Source organism: Bombus flavifrons, chromosome 1 (genome assembly GCF_040668555.2).
Source record: "Bombus flavifrons isolate JBK064 chromosome 1, iyBomFlav1_principal, whole genome shotgun sequence".
In the NCBI taxonomy this organism is placed as follows: Eukaryota; Metazoa; Arthropoda; class Insecta; order Hymenoptera; family Apidae; genus Bombus; species Bombus flavifrons.
In genome coordinates, this window is record NC_138442.1 from 1,642,134 (window position 1) to 1,662,332 (window position 20,199).

General features: G+C 30.8%; 1 protein-coding gene across 1 annotated transcript in view; it reads right to left on the bottom strand.

The window, feature by feature from the left end:
- LOC138184168 (uncharacterized) overlaps positions 1 to 20,199 on the bottom strand; it is a 353,608-nt gene that overhangs the window by 15,413 nt on the left and 317,996 nt on the right. The window contains exon 3 of the mRNA XM_069121905.1: positions 1,218 to 1,289. Coding sequence (XP_068978006.1) covers positions 1,218 to 1,289 — 72 coding nt within the window. The remainder of the gene's footprint in view (positions 1 to 1,217; positions 1,290 to 20,199) is intronic.

Below are 20,199 nucleotides of genomic sequence, written 5' to 3' on the forward strand. Positions count from 1 at the left end.
GACAAAGATATAAACTCCCGAAAGGAGTAGTGTCGAGTCGAGATAGATTGGCGGAAGTTGGTTCGCCAATAAAATCACTTCTTCCTTTAGAAACTGCTTTTTCGCTGTAGTCCCTCGGCCTTGATGAGACTAGACTTCTAGTGACTTCACAATCCTCAACCCCTCTAACGCGTTCTTGCATATCTTCCTCGTTCACCTTTCGAATTCTTCGGCCAGTCTTTACACATCGAGCGAATTCGCGATCGAACGTCGAGAAAATTGGGACAAAGTTCAGACCTGGTAATTAACAGTCTGCTTCTCGTCTCTCTCTCTCTTGCTCTCTGTCTAGTAGAAGGTACTTTTTCTTCGTATCTTCGTATTCTCGTTTGCAGATAGTTGCTCGATTTCGTCGATGTTTTTGCGTTTATTGGAATATCTCGAATGGTATTAGAAAATCAATGAGATTCGGCTGAAGCATTCTCAATAGACAATGAGAGGACACAAGAGAGAAAAGAAATAGGTGGGTCGGGATAACACGTGATTTATTTGAAAGAAACTATAGAATTCTCATAAAGAAGTGTGAAAAAACTGGTCATGTTCGAATTGTTGTAGGTATGTTGGAAATTGGAAAATATTAAACGCGCCCGATTCTCATAGTGACAGATCTAAAAGAATTTATAGGATAACATAAAATAAAATATAATGAATAAACTGCGGATATTCATTTAATTTTATTTTGAGGAATTTAAAGCTGCGAATATATGCGAAAATATATAAAATATGCAAAGCATAGTACGCGTTATAATATTTAGTGTATGAAACAAATCTCTGCTTAGATTTCATTTATTTTATCGAATTTAAATGAATATAAATTTGCATAAATATCCGCAGTCAACAGTAACAATAACATTAACACTATAAAATAGAAATAATATGATGAAAATTTGATAAAAATATGTAATTAGGTATGTGAGGCGTTTAAAATTTTTTAAATCCCATTTTTCACGCACACATAATTAAATAATATTAATTTCTATTTGAAATTTGAAAAACTTGAAATTCTTCAATGTATTTTAAAATACATGTCCTATACAACAGTACATTTTTCATATATATGTATTTTTAAATATACCCAAATATAAGTATAATATTATCCAATATATAATCATTATATATTATTTATTGTTTTAATGGGAATAGAATATAGAAGCATGCTTTATAAAGTTAAATATGTATACCTGACGCAGATCTGTACGAACAGCGTGATGGCCCAGGTAATCTCCAGGAAGAATATCAAACCAGATGCTACTCTGAAATAGAACCACAAAAATTTCCATTTAACGAGCAGAAGGAAAAATATTTTTGCGAGTTGCAGTTTTAATTTTAAATTCATTTTTCATTGTGAATATACTTTTATTCTTTGTAGAAAACTGTAAACCTTAAAATAATTACTACTTTAATATGGAAAGATTACCGGATTTAACTCCTAATTTTGAAAAATACCCTATTTCATCCTCATAATTATTTAACGTTGGTTTCTTAAAAATTAATCCCAAGGTACGTAGGCATTTAATCGTAGATTTTTGGCGTTTCAACAATATTTGTGACATATGTAATAAATTGTACATTGCAAAGTTCGTTCGAAAAATCGTCTTAAAGTCAATCTTTATTATTGTGTCGTACAAATAATATGCTAGTTCACAAGACTGACCTTTTAGTTGCTCAAAATCGTCACTGGTTATAATTTTTTAATAAATATTTGTATATTTATTTACTAATTGAATTCCATTTGTATGCAAATAACAATCAAGTAAATTGAAGAGAACGTGTTGATGTGATTGCAAAGATGCGAAAAGAAAAAATTGCATGTATTTTTTGTACTATACGTGACTATTTTGTATATCGCTTGTGTTAATTTATGATATTTTAATTTCATTGAAATGATACATTTTCCTTTTTCTACAAATGTCCCTATGTTTCTTTAAGTTTCTAATCTAAATTGGATACAAACGTTTTATACTACATTTATGTTATTTAGTTTGCAAAACGTTAATTTTCTACATTTTTCCAACAAGCTATACACAGCACGAAAGTATTCGAATATATAGACAATTTTTATGCATGTATATAGTATCTATATTATACGAAACATTTTGAAATTTCATTAGCACTGCAACAAGGTGGGATTATCGTGATTATGTTGATAAAATTTAAAATGAATTCGGAACTATGTATAAAAGTTACAAGACACATATTGTAACTGTGAACTTGATAGAAAATTAATATAACAACATTGGAATATGATCTTAAATATTCAATTAGTGTTAAAGATGTTCTTAGTAAAATTATTGAGGCTTACTAATACAAAGAATAACATACGATTCAAATATTTTGGTAATCAGCAAAATGTATGCTTGCAATAAATAATTTGTAACGTCCACATACATTCGTTTTAAATATTACAAATACGATCACGATAATTGTTATTGTAGTTCTAGTTAAATTTTAAAATGTTTTGTATAATACACGTATAGTATTTATAACATTCATACCAAATACAAGTGTTCAGTACTTTCGTGAACTATTGTACATACTTGTCCAAACTTTGCCCAACCGTCTAGCCTTTCTAATTAACATGATACACACAAATTTATATTCAACTTCATTAACCCCTTAATTATCGGACCAAACGTAAATATTACGGGCATAGCCTGTAGTACGATGACCGGGCCAAATATAATACATATGTCGGAGATGTAGGGACATCGGGCCTTTCTTTTGGAATTTTGAGAAGATCCCTAATACTTTGGTCTAGACTATTTATTATAGCTGTACTTAAATAATAGAACTTAGAAGTAGTAGTTGTGATAAGATCTGATTATGTTTGCCCGAGATTTGTGACAGAGGGCTTGGGCTCGAGGTGACACAACTGGTCGCCGAACGTAGCCACGGTCACGGGATGAACGTTTTTACTTAACAGTAGAAGTACCAATATTGAGGGACACACGCTGTATTAACAAACAAGCCCCGGGCAGGAGCAATGACGGCTCTACGCGGGTCTGCCTAGTAACGGCGCCTGAAATTTTGTTGATAACCCTGGTCAATATGCAATTGACAAATGTGATCGTGTCAGTCTTTTATTCTTGTGATCACCTTGGAAAGTTTACACACATCGTCTTGGCTGTGAGTTAGAATGATACCGAGCGTTACAGCTAACGTCACTTTGTGTTTCAAAATATATTCTATTGAACAAAGAGTTTTCCCCGTTGACCGTGGATTCGTTGTTGAACCTAAAAACATTGTCTTTACATTAAGAGTGTCTAATTACCACGATTAATTGTTAAACCCTGTTAAATCAACACTTGTACATATAATTGTAAATATAATCTACATTAAACAACTACGATGGCTTGTCCTAATGAAGATACGCAACGCGCCCCTAAGACTAACGCCAACTCGACAAACCCGACATATAATATAATATACAGGGTGGTTGGTAACTGGTGGTACAAGCGGAAAGGAGGTAATTCTACGCGAAAAAAGAAGTCGAAGATGTAGAATAAACATTTTTTTTAAATTTTTTTTATTTTTTTTTAAATCTACAGTGAGATCCGTTATAACGAGACGTGATAAAGTGCACGCGTACCGAGCGAAAATTCAAAGTCGATTTTCTCGAAAACAAAGCCTCAAATGAAAAAGTTTTATTCTATATTTTCGACGTCTTTTTTCGCGTAGAATCACCCCCTTTCCGCTTGTACAACCAGTTACCAACCACCCTGTATAATAGCTTGTTTACGTTTTCGGCCCAAAATTCTCGAACTTAAATCGTAGGTTAAGGGGTTAAACAGCTCGTTTGATCGCAAGAAGTACAAAATAATTCGAAGCAAAGCAAACTTCCAATAATCCAAGCCTGTAATTCGAACTCTTCTTTCACAATGACTGACAAAAATACGCCTGTCAGGACGCGACAGCCGAAGAACGTTGCAACAAGATCGTTTAAATCTTTTCTAGCGTGAAAAACCGCTGTTCGACAGTTATTTCCCTGTAAATCCTGCTTTATCGTCGTTTGTATCCCACCTCGCGGAACGGCGCTTATTTTATACCGCAAATAAGTCTAGCCCACGAATTATTCGCAGTCTCGTGACTCTTTGTCGTCGTTGTACGACCATACTCGCGAACATAAAACTACGTCGCGATGTTTTACGCCTTTCATTGTTGTTCATTTCCAAACAGATAGACAACAGATGCCCGTACAAGTTCTGCACCAGGAATTTTGCAAAAACGAGCATCGTGTTGCATCACGCGATTTCTCTATTCACACCTTTGGGAGGGAAGCCGAGTGAAATTCTGTTGATTGATGGAAAATTTCGCTGTGAAAGGGATAAACCATACTGCGAGATATTGGAACGTTAAAAATTCTGTTTCCCAACCAGATGTTACAGGGATGTTATAAATGTTAATGAATTTCGATGTGAGAAAATTGATCATAAATTTTTGAAGAGCGGAAAATTTTCAGGTCAAGATTCGTAAATATTTGGACATGATTTTGAAAAGTGTTGAGTCTTCTCAAACTTTTATAGACCAAGACCACTTTCGAAAATCGTGATTTTTAACAACTCGCTCGAAAATTACGCGAAGCGTGATTGTCGTCGAGAATTGATTTGATATAGGTATGTAAGCTAAGAGAAAGTATAAAGAAATAGTAATTTTCATGTGATTTCTAACTCGACTTTCAGCTATTTATTCGATGGTTTCCGATCGGAAAAACTCATCTAATGGACATATAAACTAATCCTATATTTTAATATTTAATTCTACCTAAAATTAGCTCGCAACTCACGCTTTGAAAAATGTATGATTCGATATTCAAGGATTTCTATGAATGTTCTATCTATAAAGAAATCTATTAAGATCGAAGAATTATGTTGCAGCGCAACAACACAACTATAAAGCCATCGAATCTTTAGTGATAGTTTACATAATCGATGACCGCTTGTAACTAAGGAAAACTCAACGACGCGGAATTTTTGTAAATATAGCATACTATTTCATTTCTTTAAACTCGGCGCGCTTTATTATCTTATTGCGTGCGAACTGTTAGTCGAATACGCTGATGTTCCGCCCAGTCACCTCAAGGCTTATCGCTGCCTGATATATGACCAGTACGTCTCTCTCTCTCTCTCTCTCTCTCTCTCTCTCTCTCTCTCTCACCCACACTCTCAAATACTAAATCAAGAAATTCGAGTGTCCACCCTCAGCAATTTGCCTAACTTCAACCATTAGTCCTACCATCAATCTGTAATGGAACGTCAACAAACAAACACGCAATTCTTCCACAAGTTATGCGCTTATCCTGTATTTTTTTCTAAACCATCCTTACGCTTCAAAGAGAATCGATTTCACTAAGTTGCACTTTGAGGTAGTCGAGCGATATCTCGCAAGAACTATCTCTCATATTGCAAGAAATGAAAGAATTAAAAATTTGTAAATGTCGAAATATAAATCTGAGAAATTTAGAAAATTAGGAATTTATATTGTTGTTATTGTATTTTTATATCTATCATACTATATCTTTATTTGCTGTATATAAAATACTGTGTATGAAATGTACTCTTCAGATTAATATAGTCTTAAACACTAGTTTCCGGGGATGCATTAATATCTGTATGTAATACCTTTGTTATAACTGAATTTCTTTTTATTATCAGACACTTAAACGTTTTCTTGAATATATTACAGAAGATACTTATCTTTATTTAATGTACATATTGTGACTAAGAAAATAATAAAATAAAACTCTGAATGTAAGTTTTAAAATAATATACTCGAATAGATAGTATTTCAATTTATGGAATTCTACAGTAACTTTTGATAACAATAACATAATGGGATTTATACATAACTGGAATTTATATAAAACTATATTATTATGCAAATATAAATGATAAAACAGTTCATTATTGCTACTTTGTATCAATTATGTTTATATTTTAAATATACAATTTTTTAATCGCCCTTTAAAAATGTAATAACTTTATAAACGGTAAGAAAATATTTTATATCATTTTATAATATCAAATTTATAAAGGATGAATGTTAAACGGCCAATAAAATATTTTACAATATAAACATTAAATGCGAAATTTATAAGTAATTAAATGGTAAACAATAAACAATGTGCTCGAATAGGAATAAAAAACGAGTTCTAATAATTGCTTTAACAATTTAATCGAGATAAAATCTCACATTCATTTATTCATCTTTTTGTCTCGATTTCCTGTAATTTCCACGATTTCACGCGGTACATGCTTAATTTTACACTACATGGTAGAAATTCGCAGTGAAATTCAGACATTTCGCGCGTATTATAGTAATTTTGCGGAAGACAAGATGCACTAATGTTACTTGTAGTGCATGGCCATGCGTGGATAAAGCTAATACGAGAAATATGCACTGGACCGTTGCGTCGAATACACATGTACAATAATATACATGTATATTTCGTACTACCAAGTGGCTGATCATACCGCAACCGAATGCACTGCAAGTGCTGTCCACCAGTTGTATCGTGTAACGTACTATTGCTATCCAAATGAGAACCCACCAACAAATGAATCAATATGTCCATACATTACTTGTACTATTGGGTTTCATGCCTGCCTTATATTGGAATATTTGCTTCCTGTCGTAGTGTGCACAATAACTTTCCACGTTAATGTTCAACTTAACGCGTTTTATTATTATTTTTACTTTATGTGTATTCTTATTTATATGTTTTAATAAACATATGACAAATTATTTTCCTTTTTTTTTTTTAGTTGGTTATTTATACTCGCATTAATCATTATAACATGTTATCAGTGGACTGTGAATGTTTTTGCAAATTCTTATCTTTATAAATATGAATAAGGAAATAGAATCTAAATAGAAATTTGTTTCGTTCACCATATATTATAAAGTGTACTATACTTTTGACATTTCATGTACTTTTGTATATTTGATACGTTCTGCGTTGTATCTTTAAATTTTCTATAAATGCATGAACATTACTAGCGAAGCATATTCTTTGTTGGAATCACACGTTGAGTTTTATCATTTTTGAAACCGTGTGATCTGTTTAAAAAGTTACTATAGAAGATAATGTATTAATATCAATAAGTGGCAAATAATTTGCAATTTGTAAAATTTCACTGATAATATTAATTTAATTGTGCAGGACAGTTCAAATTACTTATTCTGTTATTATTGTGGCTTAACCTCTTAACCTACGATTTACGTTCGAGAATGCCCGTAATATTTACGTTTGGCTCGATCATCGTACTACGGCCTATGCCCGTAGTTGTAGGTTAAGGGGTTAAGAAGATTTCTCTTCTTATACCTATAATGGGGATGTTTATTAATATACAGGGTGGTTGGTAACTGGTGGTACAAGCGGAAAGGGGGTGATTCTACGCGAAAAAAGAAGTCGAAAATATAGAATAAAAATTTTTTTTTAATTCTTCCATCGAGACAACGATCTACAGTGAGATCCGTTATAACGAGACGTGATAAAGTGCACGCGTACCGAGCGAAAATTCAAAGTCGATTTTCTCGAAAACGAAGCCTCAAAGGAAAAATTTTTATTCTATATTTTCGACTTCTTTTTTCGCGTAGAATCACCCCCTTTCCGCTTGTACCACCAGTTACCAACCACCCTGTATTTGTTATGTTTCTTGTTTACAGAGTTTCTGTATTAAAATTGCTCATGCAACTTACTTTATAACTTTTTTTACTTTTCTTGTACAATGTTTTCATTATTCGATATTGCAATGTAAATTAGGTGACGTAAATGTTATTTATATGATTCTGAATTTAGTCTAAAAATATGCAATACAGTTTCCTAAATTACTGTCTTTCATCTGTTTTTCTTTCTTTTGCCAATTTTTAATTATTTTGAGTGATTTAATAGGAAATAGTAATAAAGCACATTTAATAAATGAAACAGAATTAATTTGAACAGTAGCAAGGAAATGTGCGTTGTATAAATTAAACAAATGTGCGTAGGGAAGTTGCTTTAAATTCTTGGAATTTACCAAATGTCCAGCTGGATAAATTGTAAAGTACAAATTAAATAATAAAAAAAAAAAATTCTTGGAATACCTTGAAATCGAATATTTCTTCTACTATTTTGTTTTCCTAATACAAAATCACGATTTCGATCAAAATTACAAATTCAAGCTTTCATCAATTCCTGGAATTTATTTTGTTGCAATCATATTCCAATTTAAAATCGATTATTTCTTCTACTATTCTATTGCCCTGGTATAAAATCCCGATTTTCATCTTTGAACAGAATTTCAAAACCTGAAATTTACTTTTCTAATATAAACTTGGGATTTTCAATAAAATTGAGAACTTTGGACAATTTCCAGAAATTGAATATCTTTTTCGCTGGTATGTTTTTTTAGTACTTACAAAGCTTCGATTTTCAATAAAAGTTTGAAGCAACTTCTCTTCGTGTCAATGCTATAACACGTTCTGTATGTACAAAATAGTATCTGAAGTATCGAAAATATATATTGACTTTAAAAACTAATAATATGTGCATAAGTAATCCTAACAGTTCAAAATCCAAATATGTCTGAAAAAAGAAGAGAAGTCACTCGATCTTATAAAAAAATATCATAATAAACTCGAGTTTATAAAAAATACATAATTTAAGATATTTTGACTTTTTAAACATAATAATACGTTTTGTTCGTAAGAGTATAAAATTTTCTTTCTATATTTAATAAACACCTTTATCATATTAATTATTCACTAAAAATTTCGTTTTAATAAAAATGTTCTCTTTCTAAATAGATTTGTCTTCATGAAAAATGTAGTTGCTTTGTTCTTTTATTCGTATTTTCACTTCTTCCCCCAAATGTATAAGTATAATCCTGTTTAGAGGAATTAATTTCAACATTAAAATTTTCGTGCATTTCAGTCTTGCAAAAAATCCTGCAATTAACTTTTATAACATTAAAGGAAGAAAAATATTATCATTAATCATTTGTTTTTAAATCATAACGAAAATTAATAAATAATTCCATGTTAGATCTAAAATTACTATGAACTTCGTTTTCTCACAATTACTTACTTGCTATATTCTTTGCAATAAATTAGTATCAAGAAGAAGATTTAGATTCAGTAGCAGATTAAAACCAACACTATCTTCCGTTCTACCTACGCATTTATTTCCTTAGTAAGAAAACATAATCTCTGCCATAAATCATACAGGTACAAATTGGATATTCTTAGCTAAATAATTTTTCTTTTTTATTTAATTACCCACTCATACCTTCATTATACAATAAACGAGAGTGAGATTACTTCATAATTCGATAACTTCAAATTTTAATTAAACTTGCATTGTAATATTTTAACCTTTTACCATCAGGACATTTTTATAAATTATACTTTTTCCACCATTATAATTTCCTTAACAAAAGTGCAAATGATCGAAATTATAGCGTAAGTGAAAATCGGTTGGAAATAAATTAGGGGAATACGATAAGATAAAGGAACATAAGATAAAACTTAACTGCTGGAATTATTTATCAATACTTAATTGATAGAATTTTTGTAAAATTCGCTTCCTCTTTGAACTTTGACCTTTGAAGTATGCTAAATAAAAGAAAATCAGCTACTTGCTATTTAAAACAAAAGAAGTGTGAGTTACTGCAAATATATACATATGTATACAAGATGCCAACAAATTTTTGCCTTTGAAATAGCTATCAAAAGATAAATAATACGAAAAAATGTCAATATTATTTTTTATATAGATTACGTTGCGTCTATGTAAATAAAAGATTGAATCGCATATTTCTAAAAATTATATTTTATTATATTTCTAAAATTGTAGTTTTGCATTGTTACTTTTCTATTTGCCCTAAAATTCTTTAAATCGCTTTATTACTCTCTACGTTTTCTTTTGATACAATACGAACTTTGCACTAGAAGTCTATTTTATGGTTACATTGTACTTAATTTAATCTTTAAATCTTTCAAATATGTTACATGAATTTCAATATATTTTTCTTTCAAAATTGAGATTAACACATCGAATAACGTATGAACACAATCGCATTGCCATAAGGTCGAAGATCGTCACCCTTCGAACAGTCACAGCAGCATCATACATTAAATGTAACGTCCCCAAACGCGATTTATTGCTCGCAACTGCGTTAATCAGACTAGACGATCTTTCCTCGTAAATTTCAAACTCGTTTCATAGAGTTATACAACCAAAGATAAAAGAAACATAACAACGTGACGATATTCATGATAAATTAGACGTTTTCGCAAGACTAGTGGATATTTCTTGAAAAATTTATAAAACCATTAAGTAGCAAATAAAATATAAGATTCTTTAAAAATTGTTGACATTGACTGATAGAAGAACGAGTGGATGAATTTGTAATAGAAAAATGTATTGAAATAAATAAAGCTGTAAATATCTCACACTTATAGTGTTACAATACAATAGCAGAAGCTATGATAGAGAGCACGTTCATATATTTATAGTATTAAGCTAGAAAAAATTACCAAATGTCCAGCTGGACAAATTGTAAAGTACAAATTAAATAATAATATATTTAGAGCAAAAGACATTACCAAAGAGTTAGCCTTGTAGCTCTAGCTGAAGGCTACAGGAAACAGTAATAGAAATCTACTTATAACTCTTTTGTTTACAGATATTGTAACACAAAATATAAAATATATTCAAGAGCACAATAATATGGACCTCTCCTTATTTCGAAATTTTTTGCTTCACTAAATTCTATTCTCTTCGTAACAGCGGTCTCCAGGTCATGGATGTACAAAAGTAAAGATGTAGAGTTTTCTTTTTGAAGCAATTGCTTCAACAAAAATTAAGAAAAAGGAACAACTTTGAATTGTACCCATAACAAAATAATTTATTATTATATAAATACCTACTGATCAAAGCTACATATAATAAATTTTCTCGATCATAATAATGAATGTTGTACTATCTGTTAGGATTCGTTCAGACACGTCGTTTTTAGCTTGAGTGACGGGTAACTTTAACCCTTAGAGTGCTATGGTCGCATATATGCGTCTGGCGAAATGCATGTATAGGCGTCTACGCATTTTCTGTAAGTGTGCGGCATGGACTAAGGACGTATATATGCGTTTGTCAATTTTTCCAAACACCTACGCAGAAGTAATACTATTACGTTTGTGTGAGATAAATATAAATGCATTGCTTATATATAATGCATATATTTTATATCAAAAATCTACTGCTTCGAAACAAAAATTTAGTGAATTTCATTTAGCGTTGATAAGAGACATTTTACGAAAATATTTCCAACGTAGAAGCATGGTAGGAGGAGGGAAGAGAAAGTCTGAGGATTTACCATTTCGTTTAATCGATAGGCATTTTCCATCAAAATGCCCTAATCGTGCCGGCACAACGCAATTATCAAGAAGAAAATGTGTTGTTTGTGTGAAAAATAAGAGAAGGAGCGACACGCGATACGAATGCAGAAAATGCGATGTCGGATTATGTATCGATAATTGTTTTGAAATTTTTCACACACAACTGAATTATTAACTTGTGTTATATTTACTAAATTTAGTTTTCTAGTTTATCGTTTTCTAGTTTATTACCCAAATTCTAGTTTATTGTAAATTTCAATGTTTATAATAAATAATTAATACTAAAAAATAACGCTCTTGAATCATTTAATCTCGTGCAAAAGAATTACTATAACTTATTACGATTTGCGCTTTGAATAGTCAATCAACAGAGTTCAGTCTAGCGAAAAAGTACTCCGTCCACAGCGATCGCCAGCGCTGGCCGCGCGCCGTCCGTACGGACCGCATAGGTTATTATATATATATATATATATAATATATATAATATATATATATTTTCGACTTCTTTTTTCGCGTAGAATCACCCCCTTTCCGCTTGTACCACCAGTTACCAACCACCCTGTATATGTATAAACGAAGGCTCGGTGGAGTATTCCACGGATCCTTAAGGGCATTACAACCCCATGCACAACTATGTATTAAAAGTGGTTACCATTAATGATTTGGCTTAGGGTTGGACTAGTTTTCATATCATTTCAACTATGATATCAAAGAATTGAATTACTCGACTACGAAAATCATGTTGTTGTCAGAACAGATTTTTGAAAACATTGCCTGTAATCCCGCACGTGCAGTTTTGAATGATTGAGGTTTGTAAAGTATGGTACAAACATAAAAAGATTCACAGCTAATGCATGTAAACAGATCGTCAAACGGCGAACGAAACGGCGAACGAAACGATGAACGTGCCGGCTATGCTTATAACTGTGTCACAGTTACATACGTAATATGTGTAAGCAGAATTCGCCATGTGGTGCCGACTGCTTTTTGCAAATATTTCGAAAACCAAAAAAGTTTTTGGTTTTAAAAAACCAATAAAAAAAATTATTCAAAATGTTGAATTTTACAATACATTTGAAAATCATTGAAATTCAGTAACAGCTTTCTAAATAATTACCAAAAATTTGGTTTTTGATTCATTTCCAAAAATGTCAGAAATTGCTCGAAAAATGAGCATAATCTATAATCACTAAATATTATAGTTTTAAAAAATGCCAATTTTAACTGCGATCAGTTGCGACCTCGAAGGGAATTATTAAAATTGTGTACCCATATAGGATGAAACGCGATTCAATATATTCTCATGAAAATTAATACTATTACACGAGCGCTGGAAATTTTCTTGTATAATTATGTATATACAGCTATATATTTTACAATACATAATAAAATAAGGAACATCTCAGGATAGATACGTGTCTCGGTATAAGATGTAAGAAAAATCCACATTTCTGGGCACTAACTGGTATCGCACGATAACATTATTTGCTCATCTCTCGAGAATTTTAAAGCTTAACTATACTATTCAGACATTTTCTACGCATTAAACCATTAATAGTCGAGTGCCGAGTAGTCACTCGACTATTGGTCCTGCCTGTACGAGCCTTCGCTCAAGTTTAATTCTCCACCAAACACCACACTGGTTTTTGAAAGAAATTTGAATTTGAATTTTATTACTACATTTTAAAGAATTTTCGAAGTTACATTGATTTAATCAGTGTTAGATTAATACACAGTAACTTAATAGAACACAGTAAACAAAATACCAAATAATCTCAAAGACTACACTTTGTGTCAAAAATATCGACGTTTGTGTACAAAATTATTTATCAACCAACATCAAAAATACCAGAGGCTTGATCTGAAAGTTATTATTCCAAAGTTGTCATAAGTTTGCCCTTCATTGCATGTGTAAATACGAATGAATACAAGTATCATATAAATATGTGATTATTTGTTTACCAATTGCTGTACATATATTATTATGATATTATTATTATGTTTCTAAAATACATAATTATCGTTCAGTATTATTCAGCTATGGAAACCAAAACTTAGTTAATTAAAAGTTAATAGGAAGAAGTTGATATACATATTAAATTTTATTATAAATAGAATTTTCATATGTTACATGTAAACCATAATAAATTGTTACAAATGTTACTTAAAATTTTAATACGGGCAAATGTCGCATAAAATTAAGTGTATAATTAAGGGTATAATTAATTGATCGACTTATATTTATTAGAAACATGTTAAAAATATGTTAGAAACACAAATTTAATTTCTTCGGTATGAACGTCGACTATAGATAGAAGAAAATCAAAGTTTAATTCGTATGGTAAAATTTTACAAAAATTTTAAACGAAAGAAGTACATTGATAGCAAAGAATATTTTATAAAAGATACAACAAGAAAAAAATTGAGCTTGTATTATGGCGAAAACGTTTTCTAGAATTAAGAGAAAATATTTATTTGTTTTAATTTGAAGTAGCTTACGTTTATTTTCCTTTCCGTTTGTATGTAAGAATATAGTAAATGTAGACATTTAAATAATTTAGTTTGTCAAAAGGTGTTTTCTGAGAATATTTAATTAGAAGAACTGAATGAAGCAAACTTTATTTAAAACTTGAGTTTAATTCGAGGACGGGTGTTCGAGTTAAAAAAAAATAGCCTGATAAAAAGCGTTGGTATGGAAAGCGGAAGTTTATTTTAATTTGTTCAAATACTTTTACGTTATAATTGATATTTCCAGTTTACCTTACACCAGCACGCAGTCTTTATTCAGAAAAACCAACGAATATACTGTAAGAAAATAAAGAAGGCTAAATTTTCATATTATGGTAAAATTTCCATATCTAGCTTAACTCTTAAACGCATTATTTCTGCAAATACAAAAATCATTCTGGAAATGATCAAGAATATAATGTGGGGATGTAAATAGAAAAGGCTAAATATACTTATTGAAATAAATTCTGAACATTCCAAATATTCTAAAAATTCCAAGTATTCCAGTATATAAATTAATGCTTAAAAGCATGATTTATGCAAATATTTTGTACGTATCTTGAAATGCCATTTGATTTAAAAACTAGAATATAAAAATTATTATAAATAGATCAATTACTTTCAGATTTGGTAATAAGAAAGGAAAATAATACAGTTACGTGGATCTAATGAAATGCGTTAAGAAGATCAAGTAAAATATTAATGCGCATACATTTTTTCCATATCTACAATTTTTATGTATGAACTATAGTATTTGAAGTGTTCACTTTTAAAGGGTTCGTTAGAAACTCGTCAGTGGATCCAATAAACTGTATAATCTTATATTGATTATATCAAAACGATATGTTCATACATTATTCTAAAAATATACAATTTAAATATGCAATTTAATCAAACAAATTTGAAGTAAAAAATAAAAAAAAAAAAATGCATAGGAAAGGGGGGAAAAAGAAAAGAGAAAGAGAAATCTAGCGAGAATTCAGGAAATCATAATACGACGACGATGGTCGTAAAATCAAATTTTCTTTCAATTCTTACTCAACGTGCGTGCAGCTCTTAATTTGCAACATACCCATTCGATCATATTTCAGTGCTCAATATGCATGGAAAACACGCATTTCCATAGAGACTAACGGAATGCAATCTGCAACGACGAGGCATATCTGCGAATTTGCAATTTGTCAAACGCACTACGATAAGTACACTTAGAATTGTGATTCTGTATTGACTTTTCCCCACGCTAAATCCCGCTATAGGCATATTTAGCAATAAGTTAATGCGATTCGTTCAATAAAGAATAACGAACTTTGTTCGTTTCATTCGTTTTACTCGTTGGATTCGATTACCTCGATGTACTTTCCGACATTGATTGTTTACCGCATACTCATTGATAGCTTCTTTGAGTTTTTGATTTGTTCGTTAAGTAAGATGACAGCAAATAGTTAAGTTAAATGTGAGAGTATTCATACTTCGTAAGTATCTGAACACTTCAGTGTGTTTGTAGTAACAATGTATGAATTGTACCAACATGATAAGGTGAATTATGGTATTAACAATTAGAAATAGTCCTGTTGGTCTAGCTTTATCGCTTGATGTATAGAAAACGTTAAGTATCACTAACAAAACTACGAATTGATCATACAAATTTCACTCTCTTGCTCCAATAAATATCCAACATTTGCAACATACAAATTTCGACTAATTACATCATATTCGTGGAAAAAGCTTATATCACATTAATGGCGATTTCAAAGAAATACTAAAAATATAAAATCATGTTCGAATATCTTTAAAGGCTATCGCCGAATAAACATGATAAAAGCGCCTCTAAATCAAATTAAACATGTGATACATCAATCGAAAGAGTTTCCTAGAGAAACCATTTTGTCAAGGTTTTGGCCCCCTATGATCAGGGTAGTTGTTGGTCTAAACATAATTTACAGTTAATGCTTGATTTCTGTTGTTATATCCTATAAAGAATTATGCAAAACATCTGAAATACTATAATCAATATTACACATCTGAGAATTTTCCCAGATTTTTCTGAATGGAAAATCTATTTTTAGAAAGTTAAGAAAGTTTTAAAATGCCAGTTTTTTTATTGAAGTTATCAAGTGATAAAACTTATATTTTTACAGTAGTAGCTTCCTGTCATGTTTATTAGATTTTTTGAAACAATGGTGCTGTATGTAGACACTGGTTGATTTGTAGTAACAGTATGTGAATTGTATCAAAGCATACAGAATTAGTAGTAAATCAGTAATAAAAAGAAAGTGACAGAATTAAACAATACATGCGTAAAGATGTTGAGGATTGTTTTTGACGTAACGACATATTGTTTTGCTTATTGAATGTATCGATAAAAAGAATAAAATAATAAAATAATGCTCATAAAACAAATTTTATTTTACTAGAATCTATTTTCAAAATTCCTATTTTCCGTTTATAACCTTACAGAACTCTAAAGAATTTTTCTTGTAGCGAATTCTAAAAACTCTTAAGGAATTTTCAAATAACTTCGTTCGAGCTATGTCACTTTTACAGCGATACGTTTTTATCTCCTTCGCGAAAGTTTCATTCCGAATAAGATTAAATTTACTTACTTTCGCAATGTAGAAACTGTAATTTCTGGAGATTTATTTTATGAAATAAATAAAAGTGTCTGAGGTTAACAGATTATCTGTTGAAAATGACAACATGAGTTCGTGCTCGCCATCTATATGCAGATGCGTTAGTTATAAGAAATAGTAACTAGAAGATAATCCTAGTTACAATCGATAGATTTAATCGATAGGCTTAAGATGCTTTTTTGTTTTTATCCCTAGTTTTTGTAAGCGCGTGCAATAAAGGTTTTTTTGGCTCACAACGGTGTAATAGATTTATCCATTCAATAAAATATTAACTATTGTGATCCTACCTCTGAGTATAGAAATAACAACATTATCTTTATCAAGAAGAGTTCATTCGCGTCAATCTTGTTTACTCTTTCTAACTTTTCGATAAGCATTATATCGCACACAGATCATGTGTCTATTCAAAACAAGATGAGTTGCACATTTAATTTGCTTGATATATCTAGAATTAAGATGATGGAATATTTTAGTTTCTTGTTGTTTTTATACTGACACAATTACAAAATATTTTTCCAGAAATTGTAAGTTGATCACTGTATTATCAAGGCAGGATAAAGTATCCACGTGTTTCGCACATTAGAACTAGTCATCCTAAAATTCTAAAGAAATTATTAGAAAAATAAAATTTATTATTAATCTGAAGCTGTTCAAATTATAATTTAATTTAAATATTCCATCATAGATATAAACTAAAGCTTTCTCTTAAAGACAACTTAAAGGAATACAAGATTTGTTAAAATTCATAAAGGAAACAAAAATATTTGTAATATAAAGCATTTCTTACAAATTGATTGATATGACATTAACTGTTAATAATAATTGAAAAAAGTACGTATTAATATTTCGACAATAAACTTTAATATACAAAATTTATAATATAAAAATACATGATAAATACAGTTTTTCTAGTTTCTTTATTTTAATGTCATTTTATGATTAAGAATGAATTAAATACAAAATAGTTAAAAATGAGAAAAACCTACTCGGTGTATGCCAAAGACATAATTGTTAAAACAATATTTTAACATCTTCAATATAGTATAATTTTCAATATTTTAATATTACGACGAATAAAATTCTTAAAATTATAAATAGGTTGGGAAAATACATGTTTTCCTCCGAAATCTAATAAAATTACAATTTTGATAACATAAAATTAATTGAAAACGTACTGGACTCTAAAACTACTGCCCTGAGAAAAAATAAAAAATGTGAAACACCCACATTTGTTGCGTTTCTCTCCTGTAGTCTTGCTATGTAGTTTGCATCTAATTTTGGCAAATAAAATATTCTGTAACTAAAACTAAACTCTAAATCAAAAGGAAGATCCACGAAAGATCCTATTTGATATTACACGGCAAAGTATGATCGTCGAACGAAAGCTGTGATCGTCAGAAAGGAAGCATCGAGTTCCAAATTCCTATAGAGGTATTCGACTACGTTACACGAGGAGCACCGATTTCCTGGTCCGAAAGTAATGCAATAACGTTGAAAATGTAAAACATTTTTCTCAATTTCTTCCCTCGCATGATATTCTCTGTTGCACGTGTACGATACGTTTCGCCGTAAAAATAATGCCGGTAGAACGGTAAACTACAGACACAGGCCATTTCTCTCTTGAAAATAAGCTTCGCGGCGCGCTTCAGTGATCTGCGTGCGTGTTTTTCCGCATGCTGACCCACGACTATGGAAGATGCTCTTTACGATCGATGTCACGGTGACGCGAGCGGAAAAACGCCAGTCTGTACGGGATATCGGGAAATTTCGGTAATCGTCGCCGATAACCTCATTCGAGCGGTTTCCGTTGGCGAAAGCTTCCGCTTGTCGCTAATTTAATCCCAGCATCGAAATTAGATTTTTTGTGGATTCGATTCACGAGTGGCCGGCTGCGTTCCAAAAAAAATTAAAAATATTCTGGCTAGATTGCCTTTTTGGTCTTAATTCTTTCTAGTGTCAAGGTTTAGCGTTTAACGAAAGAATCTCGAACTTTATAAAGTTGGAGTATCTATCGAGTTCCTCTTTCTCTTACTTTTTTTACTTTCTTTGATCGTAAGCATCGTAAATTTGCCGAAAATGAAATTATAGAATTGAAGAATTATTAGCATTCTCTTGCTCAATCGAATTAATATTCTCGGCATTTTATAAGTTACAGGTTACAAGATTTCAGTGCTAGTATTATTATATGTTATATTGTTAATTAATCACATATGTATACGCAATCAGTTAGAAAAGTCTGCATACGTAAAAACATTAATTTTACGAATTTTTTTGATTTTGATTATGAAATAAAATAAAAATATAAAGTGCAATATTACAAATATTACATATACCTATTTTATGTAAATGATATTATACAAATAATAGGCATAACATTATATTGATATCTTGTAAGCCCTACGTAGACATCAATAATGTTCTGGTATCTTATCGGAGCTGAAAAAATTAGAGGTTTGCAATTTCTGATGTAGTTCTATGCCAAAATTTTCGTGAGTAAAGTGCTTTAAGTTTTGTAATTTTTTTTAGAAATACGTTAATAATAATTGTATTGATATGTAAATATAAATAATTTTGTGACAAAGTAATTTTGTGGGTTTTTAGTTTCTCTGGTAAGTCAGCTACACGAAATTCGCGATATTATCCTCTACAATGGATAACTGAAAACATTTTAATCAAACATTGCAAAAATTTTCGAAATAAACCGATCATTTCTAACGATTATAAAATTCAACCTACGGTTTCAACTGAGTTGGTAATACCATAAGCTATTATAGATGGATTTTGTAATTGTAAAAAGCTGTACTTAAAATATTCAAAAATATTTTATTATTGATATGAAGCAAAAATATTTTCTAAATTAGTTAGTCTTCGACTTATATGTTTTAATATTGTTTTTATAAAAAATAAAAGGATGGATCAATGGGCGTATACAAAATGTATAGGTCAGTATAAAAGCGAGGTGGATTATTATACGTGTTTGTTTATTAAAGCGACGAGTGATAAGAATGTAATAGTCAACGCATATTAAAATCACTTTTAATACAAGTATAGAGATAATGTTTGCCGGTCGTTATCGTCGCTTGCTCAATGCTACTGTTCAACTCTCGCTCGCTATTCGACTGCATGACTCGCTATACTAACTCGCTATACTAACTCGCTATACTGACTCGCTATACTGACTCGCTATACTGACTCGCTATACTGACTCGCTATACTGAATCGCTATGCTGATTTTCCTAGAGAGCACGTTCATCTGTTTGTATCGACCGGTGGGTATTATAAAATGTTCGAATGTAACTCCGGTTGACGATTACAAATTATTTAATGGCGATAATATTTTGTCCCGAGTTCGTTTACTTTTGAACCTAGCAAACCAAAACAACGTTGACGCAACAATGTAAGTCACTCCTGATTCGAATCTTCCGTTGACTCAAGCGCTGCTACAAGAGTTTTTTTTTTTATTTATTTATTTAAACTTTACAATTTGTCCAGTGGGACATTTGGTAAAATATTATAGCTTAGTGGTATAATAATATAACATGTGGATGGTTACCCCCAGCGGGGTTCCATCTTCCAAGTTGTTTATTTTATTTCTATTGTGAGGTCTGCGGGATGCTTCTTCTTCAGTCTTCTTTCTATTATGGTTTTATTC